We start from the raw sequence: 19144 nt of genomic DNA, 5'->3' as shown, positions 1-19144 counted from the left end.
TTTATTGAAATGTAATTGATTTCACATCCCTTTGAAACAAAACTAATATTGTCTAAAAATGAATTTGGATTAATTGTAGTATTCAACAAGATATTTTGCACTGAGTTCAAAACGAATCTCTAAATCTAAATTGTAATTTGTTTTTATCATTCCAGTTATTATAGTTATTATATTCTAAAGAATAATATTGATCATTAATTTTTTTTTAAATTAGACAGTTATATATTTTGTTGAATACCTATTGTGCAATTTTTTATTATTATTGACAAGTTTTAATAAAATTTCACTTTAATAAAAAAACAATTTAATGTAATCACTTTATTTTCTCAATAAATCTATAGATCAAAAAACGTACAAGTCAAGATTTCATATCAAGATCTAAAACTCCATTAAAATCATTACATTTATCAAACCCATTGAAATATTGTTGAGTACACCACAAATATGTATCAAGAACTCTTTGAAAGTAAGTTTTAATAAAATTTCTATATGTAATCTTTAATAAAAAACAATTTAATGTAATCACTTTATTTTCTCAATAAATCTATAGATCAAAACGTACAAGTCAAGATTTCATATCAAGATCTAAAACTCCATTAAAATCATTACATTTATCAAACTCATTGAAATTTTAATGAGTACACAAATATCAAGAACTCTTTGAAAGTAAGTATTTGCATAGTAATACAAATTCATATATCATTAGCTTAATGTGCAAAAGAGCTAACTCCATTTTGTGGTATGTAAACGTGCTAAGTTAATTTTTAAGTTATACACCCAATAGTTAAATGGAATTGAGTATAACTACATTATTAAATATCAAATAGCGCCAAACTGGATTTACATTTCCACTAAAAACATAAATCATAAAGTTTTTAAGGAAATATTTGATAATTTTGAAATTTATTATCACCTCGACTACTGATATAAAACACTTTTTTCATTGCCTTTTGAGAGCAACTTTAGTAACAATAGAGACTTTACATCAAATAACATAGTTAAAAAGATAATAAAGAAAAATCTTTAAAAGAAAATGTTCTAAGTCCACTAAAAACAACATAATAAGTAATAGAAAATAAGCTATGTCCCAAAAAAGGACATATAAAAACCAAATAAGTAATAAAAACTTTGTTGAAAAAATATTTAAAACCAAGGACCAAATTTATGATAAGGGACTTAGCACATTTGCACACTAAACTAACGATATATATTTATATTTAACAAAAAAGCTAACTTCTATGAATTAATTATTATTTTTTATTATTTGCTTTTAAAAGGAATTTAAACTTCAATTAAATAAAATGAAAAATATTCTAAGTCAATACATAGTCTGCAATTTCCCATCACAAAAGGGTAAGTTCAAAATTGTAACATTAAGTGAAAATAAAAACGAACAAACTCAGTTTTAAACAATAAATGAACACTTTACCAGTTAGAACTTCGATGTGTGAAAAAGCAAGACAAATTAGAAATAATGGTTCCAAAATAGTAATAAAAACACTTTAATTTTTATTTTAACAAAAATCATTATAATTTAAAATCTCACACAAAAATAGAAGGAGTTGTCATAGAGCTTTGAAATTTTGTATACCAAAATAAAATACCTTAGTTAAGAAAATTTAAATTTTTGAAAAAACGGACCAAGGACACGTCTATTTCAAATGTCGTTCGTTGGTAATTGCATCAGTTGAGAACGGCCGGACCGATTTAGAAATTTTTTTTATAAATGTTGGTCATAGTCCAACTTAGGGTTTTACTGCTGGAAAAATTGACCACGCCCACTTTTTTCGATTTATCTAAAATCGAATAACGGCAGCACCTATTTGGCTTTGTTTTTAAATGTTCGTAAGAAAAATAAAGCGAAACTTTTCATAAAAACTTAAACATTTTTTTGGAAAATAAATTTTATGCATACATTTTATGAAAGCTTTATTTTTTGACTATCCACAATTTTTTACAATTTTTAAATCGGTATAAAAATGTGTAAAGTACTACGACCTACCCTTAAACAGTTTTTTCAAAATAACTCAAAATTTTGAGGGTGTTTCAAAATCTTTGAAAATGGTTTTAGTATGCCTCACCTAGGCCTACAACCCCCATTAGGTCGCTTTTTTTTGTAGCAGTGTGTTATTAATTAAAATTCGAAAACGAGATCACGAGAAAATATCCATTGAAATAAAATTACATAACAAATAAAATTAATCATTCGTTGTCATACAAAAAAATTTATTTAGAGGATGCAAACACATTTTTTATACAAGGGGATTCCCTAAACTTTAAAAATCTAATTAAAAGTATGTATTTCAATGTTTTCTACATTCTAAATCCGTTAATAACTTGGCCAATAATCGTTTAATCAAGAAAAGGAGCTCGATTTTTGATCACTCATATTTCTGGCCAAAAATCGATTTTTTATATAAAACCTCAAAATATCTAAATTTGCTAATATATTGGCCAATAAGCGTTTAATCAAGAAAAGGAGCTCGATCTGTGATCACTCATATTACTGATCAAAAATCGATTTTTTTATATAAAATCTCAAAATATCTAAAATCGTTAGTAACTTGGCCAATAAGCGTTCAATCAAGAAAAGGAGATCGATCTGTGATCACTCATATTTCTGACCAAAAATCGATTTTTTTATATAAAAACTCAAAATATCTACATTCGCTAATAACTTGGCCAATAAGCATTTAATCAAGAAAAAGAGCTCGATCTGTGATTAGGAGATCGATCTGTGATCACTCATATTTCTGACCAAAAATCGATATATAAAAACTCAAAATATCTAAATTTGTTAATAACTTGGCCAATAAGCGTTTAATCAAGAAAAGGAGATCGATCTGTGATCACTCATATTTCTGAACAAAAATCGATTTTTTTATATAACAACTCAAAATATCTAAAATCGTTAGTAACTTGGCCAATAAGCGTTTAATCAAGAAAAGGAGCTCGATCTGTGATCACTCATATTTCTGACCAAAATTCGATTTTTTATATAAAAAACTCAAAATATCTAAATTCGCTAATAACTTGGTCAATAAGCGTTTAATCAAGAAAAAGAGCTCGATCTGTGCTCACTCATATTTCTGACCAAAAATCGATTTTTTTTATATAAAAACTCAAAATATCTAAATTTGCTAATAACTTGGCCAATAAGCGTTTAATCAAGAAAAGGAGATCGATCTGTGATCACTTATATTTCTGCCCAAAAATCGATTTTTTATATAAATACTCAAAATATCTAAATTCGTTAATAACTTGGCCGATAAGCGTTTTGAACATACTAATAATTTTTGAGAATTATTTTGTTAAAGCAATTCATAATTTTTGAGCGACCTCTGGTAAGTCTAGGAGAGTCAAATAAAACCAATTCCTAAAAATTTATTTGTGTTGTGTTGTTAGCTATCGATCAATATATATTTTATTATATTTTGAGACCAAACTTTTTTTGTCTATGAGACAAAGCACCGTGCGTCGTGCCGATGGTATTTTTGTTGTTTTAGTTCTTCGAAATATTGGGATATTTTTATTAAATGTTTATTATCTGGAAATCCTCTCATGGTCCCAGTCTGAATATTTTACAAGCTTAAAATTTAAACATTTTTAAATAATTGAAGTTACAGAAGTTTGAGATATCCTTTATTCAAAAAAATTTTTTGATTCAATATCCTGTGTTCAAAAGAAATGGATTTTTAGGAAAATATATTGAAACTAAGGTACATAAGCATTAACATGAGACCAATGTTGTAAAAAATTTAGCGATTTCACGCCATTCTTCAACCTTGAAATCCGATAAAAACAAACAAAAGCGAATTTAAAATTTTGTATGTCCATAAAGAATTTGTGTACCAAGTTTTAAAAATTTTGGAATGCGTAAGGTCCGACGCCAACCACGATAAGGGTGAATATGTTTAATACTCGCATTTTAATGTTATATATTTTATTATTTTTTGAAAACTGCTTACAATTGTAATTATCCTGATATAATGTTACGTATGTTTTTTTTACATTTTGATCATACTATTTAGTTTAAATTAATTGAAGAAATTAACTAGCTGTTTCTATAACACAAGCGAAACAATAACCAATTAATTATAGGTAAACAAAATATTTGAACAATTATTCTGAAATACATTTCATACTTAAGATTATTCTAAAATCATAACAATAGCTTACACAACTAAATCTTAACTATGACTAATTTCGCACCGTATCGGAAAACCACCTTAACATTTTTAGCATAGTTTTAGCTGAATACCAACAAAATGGATATTCCTCATAACAGCGTTCGGTACGACCACGATAAGCCAAACCACGACTAAATGCTCGACCGATTTTAGCGGGAGCTACGCTAATATTTTCTTCCAGAAAATCACACATCAGCAAAGCCTCATGAGAATTCTTTTCGGCACCCGACAAAAGTTGACAAACCAATGATTGCAGACACTCAAAGGGATCACGAGCTAGTATACGTTTCCAATCGATAGTTACAGCTGTGCTGTTATTTCTTTTGATTTCATTTCCTTGTAGAGATTTGCGGCGATTTGGATGATTTTTATGGCTTAGATCACGTTTGCCGCGTGTTATAAAACTATCTAGATTTGCACTGGCACCCGTTAGAAATCTTGTAACAGCTTGCGGTATAGGACGTCTTATTTTGTTCCAATCTTGAGCCAATAAATGCAGCATATACATAGCACCTAAGCCCATGGCCATAAGGATTATAAGTCTAACAAAATGTCCCGCCATTTTATTTTAGGGTGAAAAAATTAAAACTTTTTATGGTTAATCTAGGAATTTTTTCATCTATTTGTTGGTTAAATTCCTTGATGAGTACTCACCTAAAAGCCATTGATTTGGTATGTTAACTTGATTCGTTAAATTGTTAAGTAATCCGTATGTATGAACTGGATCTTTAAACGTTTGCAACACAAGTGAAGCTTAGTTTTTCACAAAACACGAATCAACATCTTTAAAAATGTGGCAAAGCAATCCTCAATTGTAGATGCTGTCTTTCATTTGTAGAAATTTAAACTATTGAAATAACAGGCAGACGTTCAAAAGTATTCATACATATTTTTTCAAGTGGACATAGGCAATAGTGGACATATTTAGTAATTATGTAATTTTGAAATTGTAGCTTATTAATCTGTATTTATTAAGGGGAGTTTGGATATTTGTTCTGTCAGATAGCCAGGCGGCACTTATGGCCTAATATTCCTAGGAGGTGAGGTCTGGAGCGTTACATCTTTGAATGAACTTGGTCAGCATAACGATCTGACATTGTGCTGGGTATCTGGTCATTTGACGATAGTGTACTGGACTATCAATCCAGGGGTTGCGGGTTCGATTCCTGCAAGAGACTCTGGGTGTTTCTGCAGACAAGCAAAAAGCTTCGCAGTTTGTGTTTGCTTTAAAAAAAAAAAACGAGGGGAAAGAACGGGCTGATTGCTGGACCAATAGAGGTGGCCGGCAAACTTTCATTGGACCTGAACCTTTCTTTGGTATCCCATGTGGATACTCTATAGAAAGATTTGGATCTTGTGTTGAATCGGAATTTCTCCGTCATTGGGGTAACTTGTCTGGACTCAGGCAGGACAAACTATTCATATTCGGATCGATTTGAGAATACTTACCTGATTATTTATTGGTCATGTGGTCTTAGATACCACCAATTTACTTAAGGCAACGATGGGACAAAACAGTGCAGATTTTGCAAACAGCACGGTTAAACCTCTGATTACTTGTCTAATGTTGGCGACCAGCAGCTTGAAATATCTCGAAAGGCCTTAATGGATCCTTTTGATGTTTTTTCTTTCATCTAACAGGATAATTGTCTTCATAAGTGGCCTGAACCTGTCATGATGAAGGTAAGGGCCGTACAAAAGATCCTATGGGTCGCAGAGCTTGAAGCCTCGCTCTTAATAATAATAATCGGTAATGATGGTTCTTTGATCCTCTAGAACTATGTATCTACATTTAATAGGTTAGCTTTAATTGGTAGCCGTCCTAAGCACTCACTTGGGTCCAATTGTGCGTCGCTGCATTCATCCTATGATTCTTGGCCGCCGTCATCTTGTTCTAATGCAGGTGGTCTTATCTAAATGTCCTCTTGATAGTCGGGTTTTGTAAAAATTATATGTCTTAGGTCCCCAAATGTCGGACAATGACAGAGAAGATTTTGAGTGGTCTCCTCTTCTTCCTCGTCATTCTAAAGAAGTCGTTGTTCAGAGTCCAGTAATGACCGATATGAGGTGTCTTAGATTCTCAGATTTATCACAAATCGTGTCATATCGATATTAAGTTAGATTTGTATGGTCTCCTTCCCATCTTTCCATGGCAATTAAATGAAGTTTGTGTGTAGTTCTTTATCAATTAAGAGATGAATGCCAATAACGCGTCTGAAATTGTTAAAATTTAACATGTTTGATTTGCTAGGAAATAAATTTGTCTTCAAAATGTCCAAACAGACTTCAGGTGTTACGTTATGTTTCATCTTATATATAAATAGGCCAGTATTTTTGTGGTAGACTTTTAAGTATGTTATTGTCCGCCAATATTGATGAAACATATATGGTTTACAAGGTTTTTTTCCCTAGATGTGCACAATATAAAAACAAATTTAAAAATTCTTTCCATAAAAGTCGGTCACCAGGCGATCCTAGTATTAATTAATCCATGATTCATCGTTGTCAATATTTTAAAATTAGATTCATCTTCGCTGAATTTTTGTGGCATTGTCGTGCCTGTCCTTAAGCCTAGCTCTGGCACTAATAATTTTGTACAAATACTGGCACTATTTACATTTGTAAATCCGTTTAATTTCTTATATATGTATATAAATGTAGATTATTGTTAGGGAGGCTCTATGAACCGTCAACCATTCGATATTTTGTTCAGTCCTTAACTTCGCCACAAAAGGCCCAGGATTCTTATGAAGCCAATAATCCTGTTTATTGATAGATTAAAAAGATCCACTTTTGACATTTAAACCCTTCCGGGCCACCCTAACCCTAACATAGGGCAATCCCAATTTAGTACATCCTCAACCACTTCCACAAGCCAATTGATTATATCTATGACCACAATGTTCAGTAAATAGACCCGTAATTACTCTAAGATGTCTTTTTTCCAGCGATATCAGCTGCTGCGATTTACATCCTAACGGAGTAATAAACCATTTAGCCTGCATGAGCCCAGATAAATCACGACCTGATTCAAGCCAAAAATTAATCCTCCCTATTGCCTCGCGCTATATCAAAGAAAGGTTTCGATCCTAAATTTATTTATTTGGGAATTTTTTAAAATTCCAAATCGGACCATAAGTATATAAGTATATGCCAGAGCTAGGGTTAAGATTCTCTAAAGTTATAGGAAATTGAATGGAAGTAAAGTTTTTCAATTTAAAATGTTAATATCTCTCTGTCTTACGAATTAATTCTTTCAAAACTCTTCAATAGCCATAGTCCTCCAACACACATGCGTAACATCCACTTTAGCCACCAAGTATTTCATTTTTCTTTTCTTTATTTTCATTTTGGTTTTATCAACTAAAACCGGAACTTCAATCGTCTCGTTTGTGTGTTCGTAATGGAAAATCTACCATAGTTTTCTTCACTTGTTTTCGTTGTTGTCAGTATAAATCACTTGCATTTTCCGGTATTTTGACCAACAATTTCTACAAATGCACGTATAATTTTTTTTTGGCAACCAGTTTGTTGTGGTTTAAATAGGTGACATAATCGATTTTATATATATTTTCCTAACCGGTCAATGAGGTTTTTCTTTTCTTTCATTTTAGTTTTGTATTTTTTCAGGATTGTGTAAATTTGTTTTATTTTTCAATGTTGAGGTCTAACAAATTATTATTATGCTGTTTGTGTCTATCTTACTTATAATCAACAATTGTTTTTCTCTATATCGTATGTTATTTTCTTTATAACACTTCCCTACTTTGGTTGGTTGCTGGTAATTGGATTGATTTCTTGAATGTGATGATGACGGCTTTCAACACTTTTGACATAGTGAATTGCAAAATTTATTTGCGGATGTTAAATTTTAAAAGGTTTTGTAAGATTATCGAAGTAATTGCATGATAAATTTGATTATTAGTATTCATATTATAAAGTAGAAGCAGTAGTTTCATTGTGATTCTGGTAGCTTGAAAATCTAATATTTATGAGCTAAGAAATTATGTAAATTTGTATTTTCATATATGTATAAACTAATTTTTATTTGTTCGTTATATTTCTGTAAGGTTTCCTAGTGAGATATACTTTTAAGTTTTTAATTGTAGAATTGATAAAATTTTTTAACAATATCTACATGATTTTTAAAATTTCTCATTCACAACGTGCTTTTAAGGGATATTGCGACTAGGTCTACTAAGAAGGCATTTTTGGAGATTCTTTAGTAATTTCCTTCTCCCTCTCCCTCCCATTATCAAAGTTTACACCGATGCGTTAAGAATCGCTCGACTTTTTAATGTTGCATTGCATACAGACGTTTTGGAATTCAACCAGTATCTATCAGTGTGGCTTAAGCCTCCATATGTGTTGCAAATAACCTCCAATTTCTCTAGGTTTTTCTTGTCAGATCCTAGGCTTCTATTGTTGTAGTCATACTTGTGTATTCTCATTGAGTTTAGTTAATATACTGTGGTTGACAATACAATCTATCTATCTATATAAAAGAGTATGATATGAAATTAAGACTGTAGGTTCCCCTCTCCGTATGTAGGTCCACTGAGAAGGCATTTTTGGACATTCTTTAGTAATTTCCCTACCCCTCTTCCTTTAAAGAATGTTCGAAGTTCGCCCTTAGATGAAATGCTTCGTTTTCTAACATTCCGGTCTAAAATTTCCACAGCTGCTCTATTGGGTTAAGGTCTGGAGACTGCTGAGGTGAATTTAACATTATACAATAGCAATTCCTTAACCATTTTCGCGGTGTGCTTTGGTTTAGACCCATCACTTGACAAGACCTAAATTTTTTCACTTACTTTCAAATTGTCCTTTAAAATGTTAAAGTAGTCTCGGCTTTGAAGATTGCCAGGTGCTAGAGCTGACACAGTCCCACACTATCAAAGACCCACCGACATGTTTTACGGTAGCACTAAGGTTGTGTGCGAACAATCAAGTGGATTCGAAGGGACCACGTTTTGACAAGACCACACCACTCGTCAGATGTAATGTTGTTTACATCGAAATGTATATTAAAATGTCGAGTTTGTTAGACCTAACTGTAGCCGTGAGATATCTCAGTAAGTCATTAAGAGTAGAGCCGGTTCTGCTCTTAATGACTTACTGACCTCATCAAGTTTGTCCATGAATTTATGACTCTTGACACTCAGGGCTGGATATTCGCAGAGAAGTTTGAAAATTGTTTCCTTTTATTTCCTATCCTTACTGCTACGGCAATGGTAGTTAAAAGAAAGTCCCCGGCGATTTAAATGCTTTCCTAGCGTCCAGTGTGCCGTTAATACTGCCAGCAACCCTGATATATCCCTTCTATTTCGGGATATCATAGTTCGTTTATCATTAAAAGAGGGCCACATTAACTTGGCCACCCTACATGTATCTAAGTTACGCCATTTAGTCTCAGCCTTTGTAAAAAAATGTCTGAAGATAATACTTTGGATACATATCTAAAGCAGATCCCATTCTGGCTAATTCGTCTGCCTGTTCATTGCCATAGTGGTATCTGTGCGTAGGGACCTAAACTAAAGTAATGTCAGATAGACGACCTAGCCTTGATAGAGAATTCTAACATTATCTAACTAAAGGAGATGAAGTTGTGTAGGTCTTCAGTGAAAGAAGTGCCGCCTGGAAAACACTACATTCATTCGGAAGGCGGTAACCCAAGTTCGTCACAAACAACACCAGAACCAACACCACAGCTCATTTTAGAACCGTCTGTATATATCATGGTATCATATTCGTACACGATATTATCCCTACCCCACACACTCCTGGAGGGACCTTGATCACCCTATCAAAATCTGTGTATGGAGTAATATAGTCAGAAGGTTGGTCTACGATCAACAATAATCCCAGAATCCCCTCGTGGCTATATATTCTAGATCTCCAACATCCAGATGCGTGAAGCCTCGCTGCGCTGAAGGCAAAGGTGGCCATTATGTGAAAGTCTATTGGAACAAGGTGCAGTATAGTTTTCAGTGCCTCTGACAGAAAACGGAATGACAAATTTATTTGTCAAAATGTTCACAAGAAAGAACAGAATTTTGTAATATTTCCCAGGAAAGACTAAAAGCAAGGCGTATTAACAAGGTGAGTGCATAAAATCAGCTGTTTCTTAATTCGCTGTGGTTTTATGTACACTATATGTCAAACTTTGTTTATGTTTACATTTGTTATTGTAAATAACATAGTAATATTTTAATTCGCCTTGATTTTGACATTTAACGTACATTTTAACAAAAACAAATTGCCTGTTGTTTTTGCATTGTTGTATTTGTTGCCGGGACGCACTCACCTTGTTAATACGCCTTGACTAAAAGTCTAGAAAATTATGAATCCTAGATAACACTTACCCAGAGTTTTTAAACACTCTGGAATGTGAAATAGTGAAGACCCCTAATATTAGCTTTATTTTTATTAACACAGCTATCCTCTAATTTCTAAAGCTTTAAAAACATGTTTAAAAGGAAGTTTGTAACAAAAAAAAATATAGGTCAAACACAGGAAAGTTATTTTTCACCATTTTGGGTAATTATTTACGTAATTCTACAGTTTTTGTTAACAACTTTTAGTTATTAAATAAAGTATAAACACAATTGGCGCGACGGCGTCACAGTTTGTCACTGCAGGCAATTTGTGGATAAATAGTAGACTCAAAACAGACAAAATCTATATTTGAGCACATTAAACTAATTTCGTTTTAACAAGCACTCGTAATTATGTTATCAATCCAGACTTTTTCTGTAATACCATTTAGGCAACTGACAACGCAACTGAAGTTCGGTTGCCATCCATAATCGTTCCATTAACTTATTTAACTTTTATTAACTTTTAAATATGTATTTGGGATTATTGATCATAATTTGTGTAACCACAACTAAACTAACTCCATTAATAAAATAAATTAAATCAAAAAGCTCAGGGCTCATTTTTTAAAACTGATCAAGCAGTGATGCTTTATGATTAAGAAAAAACCGTTTGTGAATTTCTGCATTGTAAAAAGTGAAATAACAAAAATAAAATAAAAAAAGATAAACACTCTCACTGCAATAATTGCAAAAGCAATCATATCAGATGTCTGCAGACTTACTTACTTAGTTACTGGTTCACTTGACCAAGTATAAATTGTGATGCAACCAAAGAAAACTCTTCAGTTGATTGATAAACTTTAAGCCAGCCATAACTTGGCACCAGAAAATAATCAAAAGGAAAAACAAAAAAAAAAACAAAAACAGTATTTACAGCAAGCAAATATGGTCCATTAAAGAAAAGAGAAAACAGTTGTGTGGATCTGTGGAAAAGTAATAAACAAAGAAAATTATGTAATAATGTTGTTATGAAATCTTAAGACTGTTTGCTTTTTAACGTGATTGTTTACCGGAAATTGTAAATTAAACCGTATTATCGAAAACTCATATTCAAATCAAAAGTTTCGTTGCTGATTGCTGTTGGTCTCAACATAACATAAAATAATGTTTTATACCGTAATATTTGGCACGGTTTTGATATTATTATTCCTTTTTTGGGACATACGTAAACCAGCGAAATTTCCACCCGGACCAAAATGGTATCCCATTGTGGGTTGTGCCCTACAAATCTATCAGTTGCGCGCCAAATGTGGCATGTTTTGCAAAGTTATTGATGAACTAACTCGTCATTATGTCAATCCCTATGGACTTTATGGTTTGAAAATAGGCAAAGATAAGTTGGTTATAGCCTACTACTCGGATACCATACAAGAGATGATGACCAACGAGGATTTGGATGGTAAACCCGATGGTATATTCTATCGAATGCGCACTTTCAACTCCAAAAAAGGAATACTTGTTACGGACGAAGATTTGTGGGTGGAACAGAGACGTTTTATTTTGCGTCACTTGAAAGATTTCGGTTTTGCCCGCAGCGGCATGGTAAATGGCATACAACAAGAAGCTTCGCATCTTCTCGATGATTTGAATGATTTGATACGAGAACAGGGTGGCAAGAGGCTCAAAGTTTCGATGGTAAATCTATTTACGGTTTATGTCTTGAATACTTTGTGGGCAATGATGTCGAGCAAACGTTACGATCGCAAAAGTGAGGAAATCAATGATTTGCTGCAAATGTTTTTTGAATTATTTCAACATGTCGATATGGTGGGAGCCATGTTTAGCCATTTTCCCTTTATGCGTTATGTGGCTCCAAATTATTCGGGCTATAATGCCTTCGTGGAAAATCATGAACGTATTTATGCGTTTCTGCGTAAAGAGGTGGATAATCATCGACAAACGTTTAAGCATTACGATATACCCCGTGATTTAATGGATAGTTACCTGAGAGAATTGGAAAATCCTGATCGTAAAGCCTCCTTCACCGAAGAACAACTGCTAGCTGTGTGTCTGGACATGTTTTTAGCTGGTTCTGAAACAACTAACAAAAGCTTAGGCTTTGCCTTTCTGCATATGGTGCGTAATCCAGAAATTCAAGAGCGTGCTTATGAAGAAATCAAAGAAGTTGTGGGTCTTGAACGTTTGCCTGAATGGAAGGATCGCACAAAACTGCCCTATTGCGAAGCTATTGTCTTGGAAGCTCTGCGTATGTTTATGGGTAACACTTTCGGCATACCACATCGGGCTTTGCGTAATACTCGTTTGAGTGGTTATGAAATACCAAAAGACACCATGGTTATAGCCTGTTTTCGTGGTATGCTTATGAATCCTGTCGACTTTCCCAATCCTCAAAAATTTGAGCCTGATCGCTATTTAATCGATGGATGCCTTAAAGTACCCGATGGTTATAATCCCTTTGGTTTTGGTCGCCATCGTTGTATGGGTGACATTTTGGGACGTCAGAATTTGTTTATGTTTATCACAACTGTCTTGCAGAATTTCCGTGTTGAAGCTTTACCGGGCCCATTGCCCGATGAAGAGCCATTGGATGGTGCCACCGCTTCAGTGAGGCCGTATGAGGCCTATCTGGTGCCCAGACAGGGGTTTGTAGATTAATTTAAAATAATATTTAAAATCGATAAATTGTATGGAATAATAAAATCTTGTTTGCTATATGCTATTGTGTATTTAATTTGGTAATTTATTATGGAAATAAAAGCTAATGTAGTAATAATATGTAATTTTGTTAGGAATTTAATTATGTGCTGGTTCACACATGTCAAGTTTACTGGAGCAGGTCTTGAGTTTATAGAAGAGAGAATGATTCAAGGAATTAATTCTAAAAGAAATGAATTCAATACGAATGAACCCTTTGAAATATTTAATGGAATTTATTTGATTTTGAAAATAGAATTAAGAATTCTTTCGAATCTTTGATCGCAACACACCTGTAAAGAGTAGGGTTGTCATTCGAATAAAAAATATTCGAAATAAAAATAAATATTAGGTGTGTGACTTAAAATTGCGGGATTTTTTGCAAATTTTTAGCTTTTATTTTGAAACATTTGTACAATATAAATTTATTCAAAATATTGGCCATTGTTAGCTATGACCTTTTCCCATCTTTCTGGCAACATATGGATTCCGACCGCCAAAAGAACTGCTCATCTTTTGAGGCCAAGAACGAATCAAGCCAATTTCGTATAATCTGTTCTAAACTGTAGCGTATCCCAGAGAGAACGTTCTGCATCGATAGAAACAAATAGTTGTCGGACGGGGCAAGGTCTGGACTATGAAGCAAAACTTCCCAACCACTTCATTATAAATAATTATTAACAGATATTGTAACATGTGTCCGAGTGTTGTCATGATGGAATATTACGGTTTCATGTCTGGTCGCAATGCTCAAACGAATTAGTTGCTTTCGGTACAGCTTCCATGCGGTGGTCTGGCCAGATTTCAGCAGCTCATAATAGATAGGACCCTTTTTCTTCCACCAAATACAGAGAATTGCCTTGGCGCCATGGATTTATTGAATTTTGAAACCGGTGAAATTTTGTAAAGATAGTTTTAGACACTTAAAACAAGACATATGTCCGAATTTCGAATTTTCCCATACAAATTTGTTCCCCAATTTTGAACTTTTAAAAATGTTTATGTCTTGAAATATTGTATGTAGGAACCTCTCCCCTACACATGGAAAGGATTTTTGTAAATTCGAATTTCGGGGTAAAAATTTTTAAAAACGCGTAAAATCGGTAGCTCTACATCTCCCGAACTAATAAAGCTAGCACCAAAAATCCAACTTAATCTGACTTTATGTTAAACAAGTAAGAGTGCTATATTCGGCTGTGCCGAATCTTATATACCCTTCACCAAATTGTACTTCAAAATTTTAAATATTTTTAGGTAAACAAAATTTAATTTTTTTTCCAGTTGTTTTTTCATTTTTTAGAAAAAAAAATTTTTCGATTATTTAAATTTTTTTTTTTTAGATTTAAAATTTTTTTTTTCTTTTAAATTAAAATTTTTTTTTTTAAAATTTTACAATTTTTTTTTGTTTTTTCAATTTTTTTTTTTTGAAAAAAAAAATTCGGGTTAAAATTTTTTTTTCCCGATTTTGACCCATTGTAGGTCCAACTTATATACGTCGTTGCAAATGTCTTTGAAATATCTATCATTAGATATCCATATTGTCTATATTAATGTCTTAGTAATCCAGATATAGGACAAAAATAGGTCAAAAATCGCGGTTGTCTTGGTTTTTTCCTCATATCTCAGCCATTTGTGGACCGATTTTGCTGATTTTAAATAGCAAAATTCTCGAAAGCATGTCTGACAGAATTATTGAAGATTTGGATCCCGAAGATATCTGGGGTCTTCAGAAAACTGATTTCAACAGACAGACGGACAGACAGACAGACAGACAGACAGACGGACATGGCTTAATCGACTCCGCTATCTATAAGGATCCAGAATATATATATACTTTATAGGGTCGGAAATGAAAAATGTAGAAATTACAAACGGAATGACAAACTTATATATACCCTTCTCACGAAGGTGAAGGGTATAAAAATAAGGGTGGTACTATTTGATTTTTGTACTTTTAAGGTGATTTTTGGTACTTTTTTGTATCCCATATCCCGGAAATTAAATTGAATTGTAGACCTTTTAAAAAAATGTAAAGGGATTTTGGCACTTTTTTGAAATTTAACGGTTAAGGGGTCATATTGATCCCTCTTTTTGGTACTTTATTATACCCTTCACCGTGATTTGAAATCAACTTTCCGTAGCTCCTAAATAACTTACATATATGATTCATACTTCAATATGTCGGGAATTCTTCCAGCTCGGTTGCTATTTAAATTCGGCCCACAAATGGCTGAGATATAAGACAAAACTGGGAAAACCTCGATTTTTGGCATATTTTTTATCTATATCTGGATTACGAAGTCATTAATATAGACAATATGAACATCAATTGATAGATATTTCAAAGTCCATTGCAATGATGTACATAAGGCTATATATAGTAAGTTGGACCTACAATGGGTCAAAATCGGAAAATGTATTTTTTAACCCGAATTTTTTATTTCATCAAAAAATTGTTTGTCATAAATTATTTTTCAAAAAAATTAGGAAAAAACTTTTTTTAAAAAAAATTAAAAAACAATTTTGAAAAAAACTTTTTAAATAACTTTGCTATTTAAAATCAGCAAAATCGGTCCACAAATGGTTGAGATATGAGGAAAAAACCAGGACAACCTCGATTTTAGACCTACAGTGGGGAGCTCAAATGAGTACATGTTTCTATTTTGTGCACTTCTTATGGAATAAAAATAAAACTAATAAAGCAAATCCAAAAATTTTTTCTGTCATTTATTTTATGTCTAATATGTAACAAAATGAATTACAATTCAAAACAAAAAACATCCAGTTCTAAATAAAACAAGTAAGAAAGTATGGTCGGTCAAGCCCGACCATATAATACCCTACACTAAGTAAAAGAGTAAAAACATTTTTCTTTTAAAATTTCAATAATTTGTATTTTTGAGTGATTTTCGGAAGTGGGCCTTATATGGGGGCTATGACCAATTATGCACCGATCACCATGAAATTAGGTCGTGTGATTTGTGTCTATATGAAAGTTTACTATGTTGAATTTTGTGAGTACACTAACATTTTTAAGCGATTTATGCACGTTAAAGTGATTTTCGGAAGCGGGTCTATATGGAAGCTATGACTAATTATGCACCGATCGTAACAAAATTTGGTGACATGAATTTTGTATATATAAAACTTATTTGGAGCGCAATTTGTGGAGATACATTTAAAAATTAAACATTTATGACCGATAAAGTCCAATTTCGGAAGGACATTTGTATGGGGGCTAGGTGAAATAATGGACCGATTTCAGCCAGTTTCAATAGGCTTGGTCCTTGGGCCGTAAAAATAATATGTACCAAATTTCAAATATCTTCAAAATTGCGACCTGTACTCTGCGCACAAGGTTTACATGTACAGCCAGCCAGCCGACCAGACGGACGGACGGACGGACATCGTTTAATCGACTCAGAAAGTGAGTCTAAGTCGATCGGTATACTTTAAGGTGGATATTAGACTAATATTTTTGGGCGTTACAAACATCTGCACAAACGCATAATACCCTCCCAACTATGGTGGTGTAGGGTATAAAAACAGACAAAACTAAAATAACTCGCATGTATCCACAATAACTTTAGGGAAGAATTGCATTTTTTAAAACAAATTCAAAATCCTTTATTACATAAATAAATTTTTACACGCACTGGCATATTTTCTATAAATTTTTCATTAACTTTTTTTGGAATACTCTCTCGTGCTCAATTCGCTGTTAAAGCTCGTACAAATTGGTAGGAGTTAATCGGTATTGTTTCAACCGCCAATTCACGATTCACTAAAAATTCTCAATAGGATTGAACTCAAGATATTGAGCTGATAACTGCATTAATAAGAAATTTTTCTAGGAACACCGTTCTTTACGATTTTTGACGTGTGCAAATGCACCATCCTATTGAAAAACAAGTAAGAGTGCTATATTCGGCTGTGCCGAATCTTATATACCCTTCACCAAATTATACTTCAAAATTTTAAATATTTTTAGGTAAACAAAATTTAATTTTTTTTCCAGTTGTTTTTTGATTTTTTTGGAAAAAAAAATTTTTCCATTGTTATTTTAATTTTTTTTTTTTTAATTTAAAATTTTTTTTTTTAATTTTTAAAAAATTTTTTTTTTTTAAATTATAAAATTTTTTTTTGGTTTTTTCAATTTTTTTTTTTTTTTAAAAATTCGGGTTCAAAATTTTTTTCCCGATTTTGACCCATTGTAGGTCCAACTTACTATGGTCTAATATACGTCGTTGCAAATGTCTTTGAAATATCTATCATTAGATATCCATATTGTCTATATTAATGTCTTAGTAATCCAGATATAGGTAAAAAAAATAGGTCAAAAATCGAGGTTGTCTTGGTTTTTTAATCATATCTCAGCCATTTGTGGACCGATTTTGCTGATTTTAAATAGCAAAATTCTCGAAAGCATGTCTGACAGAATTATTGAAGATTTGGATCCCGAAGATATCTGGGGTCTTCAGAAAACTGATTTCAACAGACAGACAGACAGACAGACAGACAGACAGACAGACAGACAGACAGACAGACAGACAGACGGACAGACAGACAGACAGACAGACAGACAGACAGACGGACATGGCTTAATCGACTCCGCTATCTATAAGGATCCAGAATATATATACTTTATAGGGTCGGAAATGAAAAATGTAGAAATTACAAACGGAATGACAAACTTATATATACCCTTCTCACGAAGGTGAAGGGTATAATTACCGGATATCCGCTGGTTATGAATAAAACACAATTATTGTAGTTTACAAAAAAATAATAAATATGTGTAATTGTTTATTATTATCTTTATCTTTAATCAGAACACTTAAAGCATCAGTTGTTTTTAGTTAAAATGTTAAATAAATTTATAAAATAATGTTTTAGATTAATAAATATAGTATGTATAGATAGATTGATAGATAGGTAGTAGTACTAAGTATTTATGAAACGATTAATGGAAAACTTGCATTTCAAAAAGGTAACGTTAAATAGTCATGCTATATGTATGTATGAATAAACTTTAGATCATTTGATATGTTATATAGAGATTTAAAAAAAAAACTTTTATTAAAGTAAATGAAACATAGAGAAATTTCAAAATAATATAATTTGCATATAAAGCATTTTGAAAACCATGGTTTAATTTTTTACATATTCGGTCCAATGATAAAATCTACTATGGGATATTATTACTATTGACATCCAGCTAATTTTGTTTTATTTTCATTTTAATAAATGTTCAGTTTAATAAATTCGGGTTTTTATATAAATGCTGGATAGAAGAGCTTAAAAATCAATAGGTTTTTAATTGTATTTAAAACCTATGTACTAAGCAGAGATTGAAAATAACTCGTCCATATACCAAAAAACCCAAATTGTGATTTATATTTTTGTGATAAAAATAAATCACTGAAAATAACAGTTATAAAATGATTTTTATTTAAATGGTTTGGTATGTCCTTTATTCGTTTTTGTTGTTTTTTTAATGGTTTGGTGTGAGATAAACAATTCATTTGTTGTTGTTCTTAATAACTGTTACTTTCTCTTTTATTTGCATACAATAACATATTATTAGTAATTTTTAACAAATGATGGAAATAATAAGATAAGTATGAAGTCTGAGTAACAGAAATGAGAATTTTTTTTAATTCGATCGGTATACTTTGAAAAATGTTATATATTTAAGCGTTGATTTGCATCAAATGCATTTTTCCGATTTATTTTTCATGTTCGCAAATAAAAGTCACAAGCTGACCTTTACGAAAAAAATAAATTATAAATCACTCATCCAGATTATTTGTGTTTGTTTCTTTTCTGTTTCTCTCAACCCCAAACCTAAAATGTTCTCGAATAAATCACTCTCTCAGTGATATATCACAAAAAATTATTTTTAAATGGCTGCGAATT

At 32.1% G+C, this 19144-nt stretch overlaps 2 protein-coding genes across 2 annotated transcripts; one reads left to right on the top strand and one right to left on the bottom strand.

Moving 5' to 3' along the window:
• Positions 1–4200: 4200 nt before the first annotated feature.
• Positions 4201–4752, bottom strand: LOC135950429 (uncharacterized). Its single transcript, XM_065499971.1, has one exon. The coding sequence runs from the start codon at positions 4750–4752 to the stop codon at positions 4201–4203; it is 552 nt and encodes a 183-aa protein (XP_065356043.1).
• Positions 4753–11671: 6919 nt separating this feature from the next.
• Positions 11672–13257, top strand: LOC135952100 (probable cytochrome P450 303a1). Its single transcript, XM_065501895.1, has one exon. It carries the CDS (start codon positions 11675–11677, stop codon positions 13184–13186), a length of 1512 nt encoding a protein of 503 aa, XP_065357967.1. The 5' UTR covers positions 11672–11674; the 3' UTR covers positions 13187–13257.
• Positions 13258–19144: the final 5887 nt, after the last annotated feature.

Source organism: Calliphora vicina, chromosome 2 (assembly GCF_958450345.1).
Source record: "Calliphora vicina chromosome 2, idCalVici1.1, whole genome shotgun sequence".
Lineage (NCBI taxonomy): Eukaryota > Metazoa > Arthropoda > Insecta > Diptera > Calliphoridae > Calliphora > Calliphora vicina.
The sequence above is the reverse complement of the archived record's forward strand: the minus strand, read 5'-3'. Positions and strand labels throughout refer to the sequence as shown.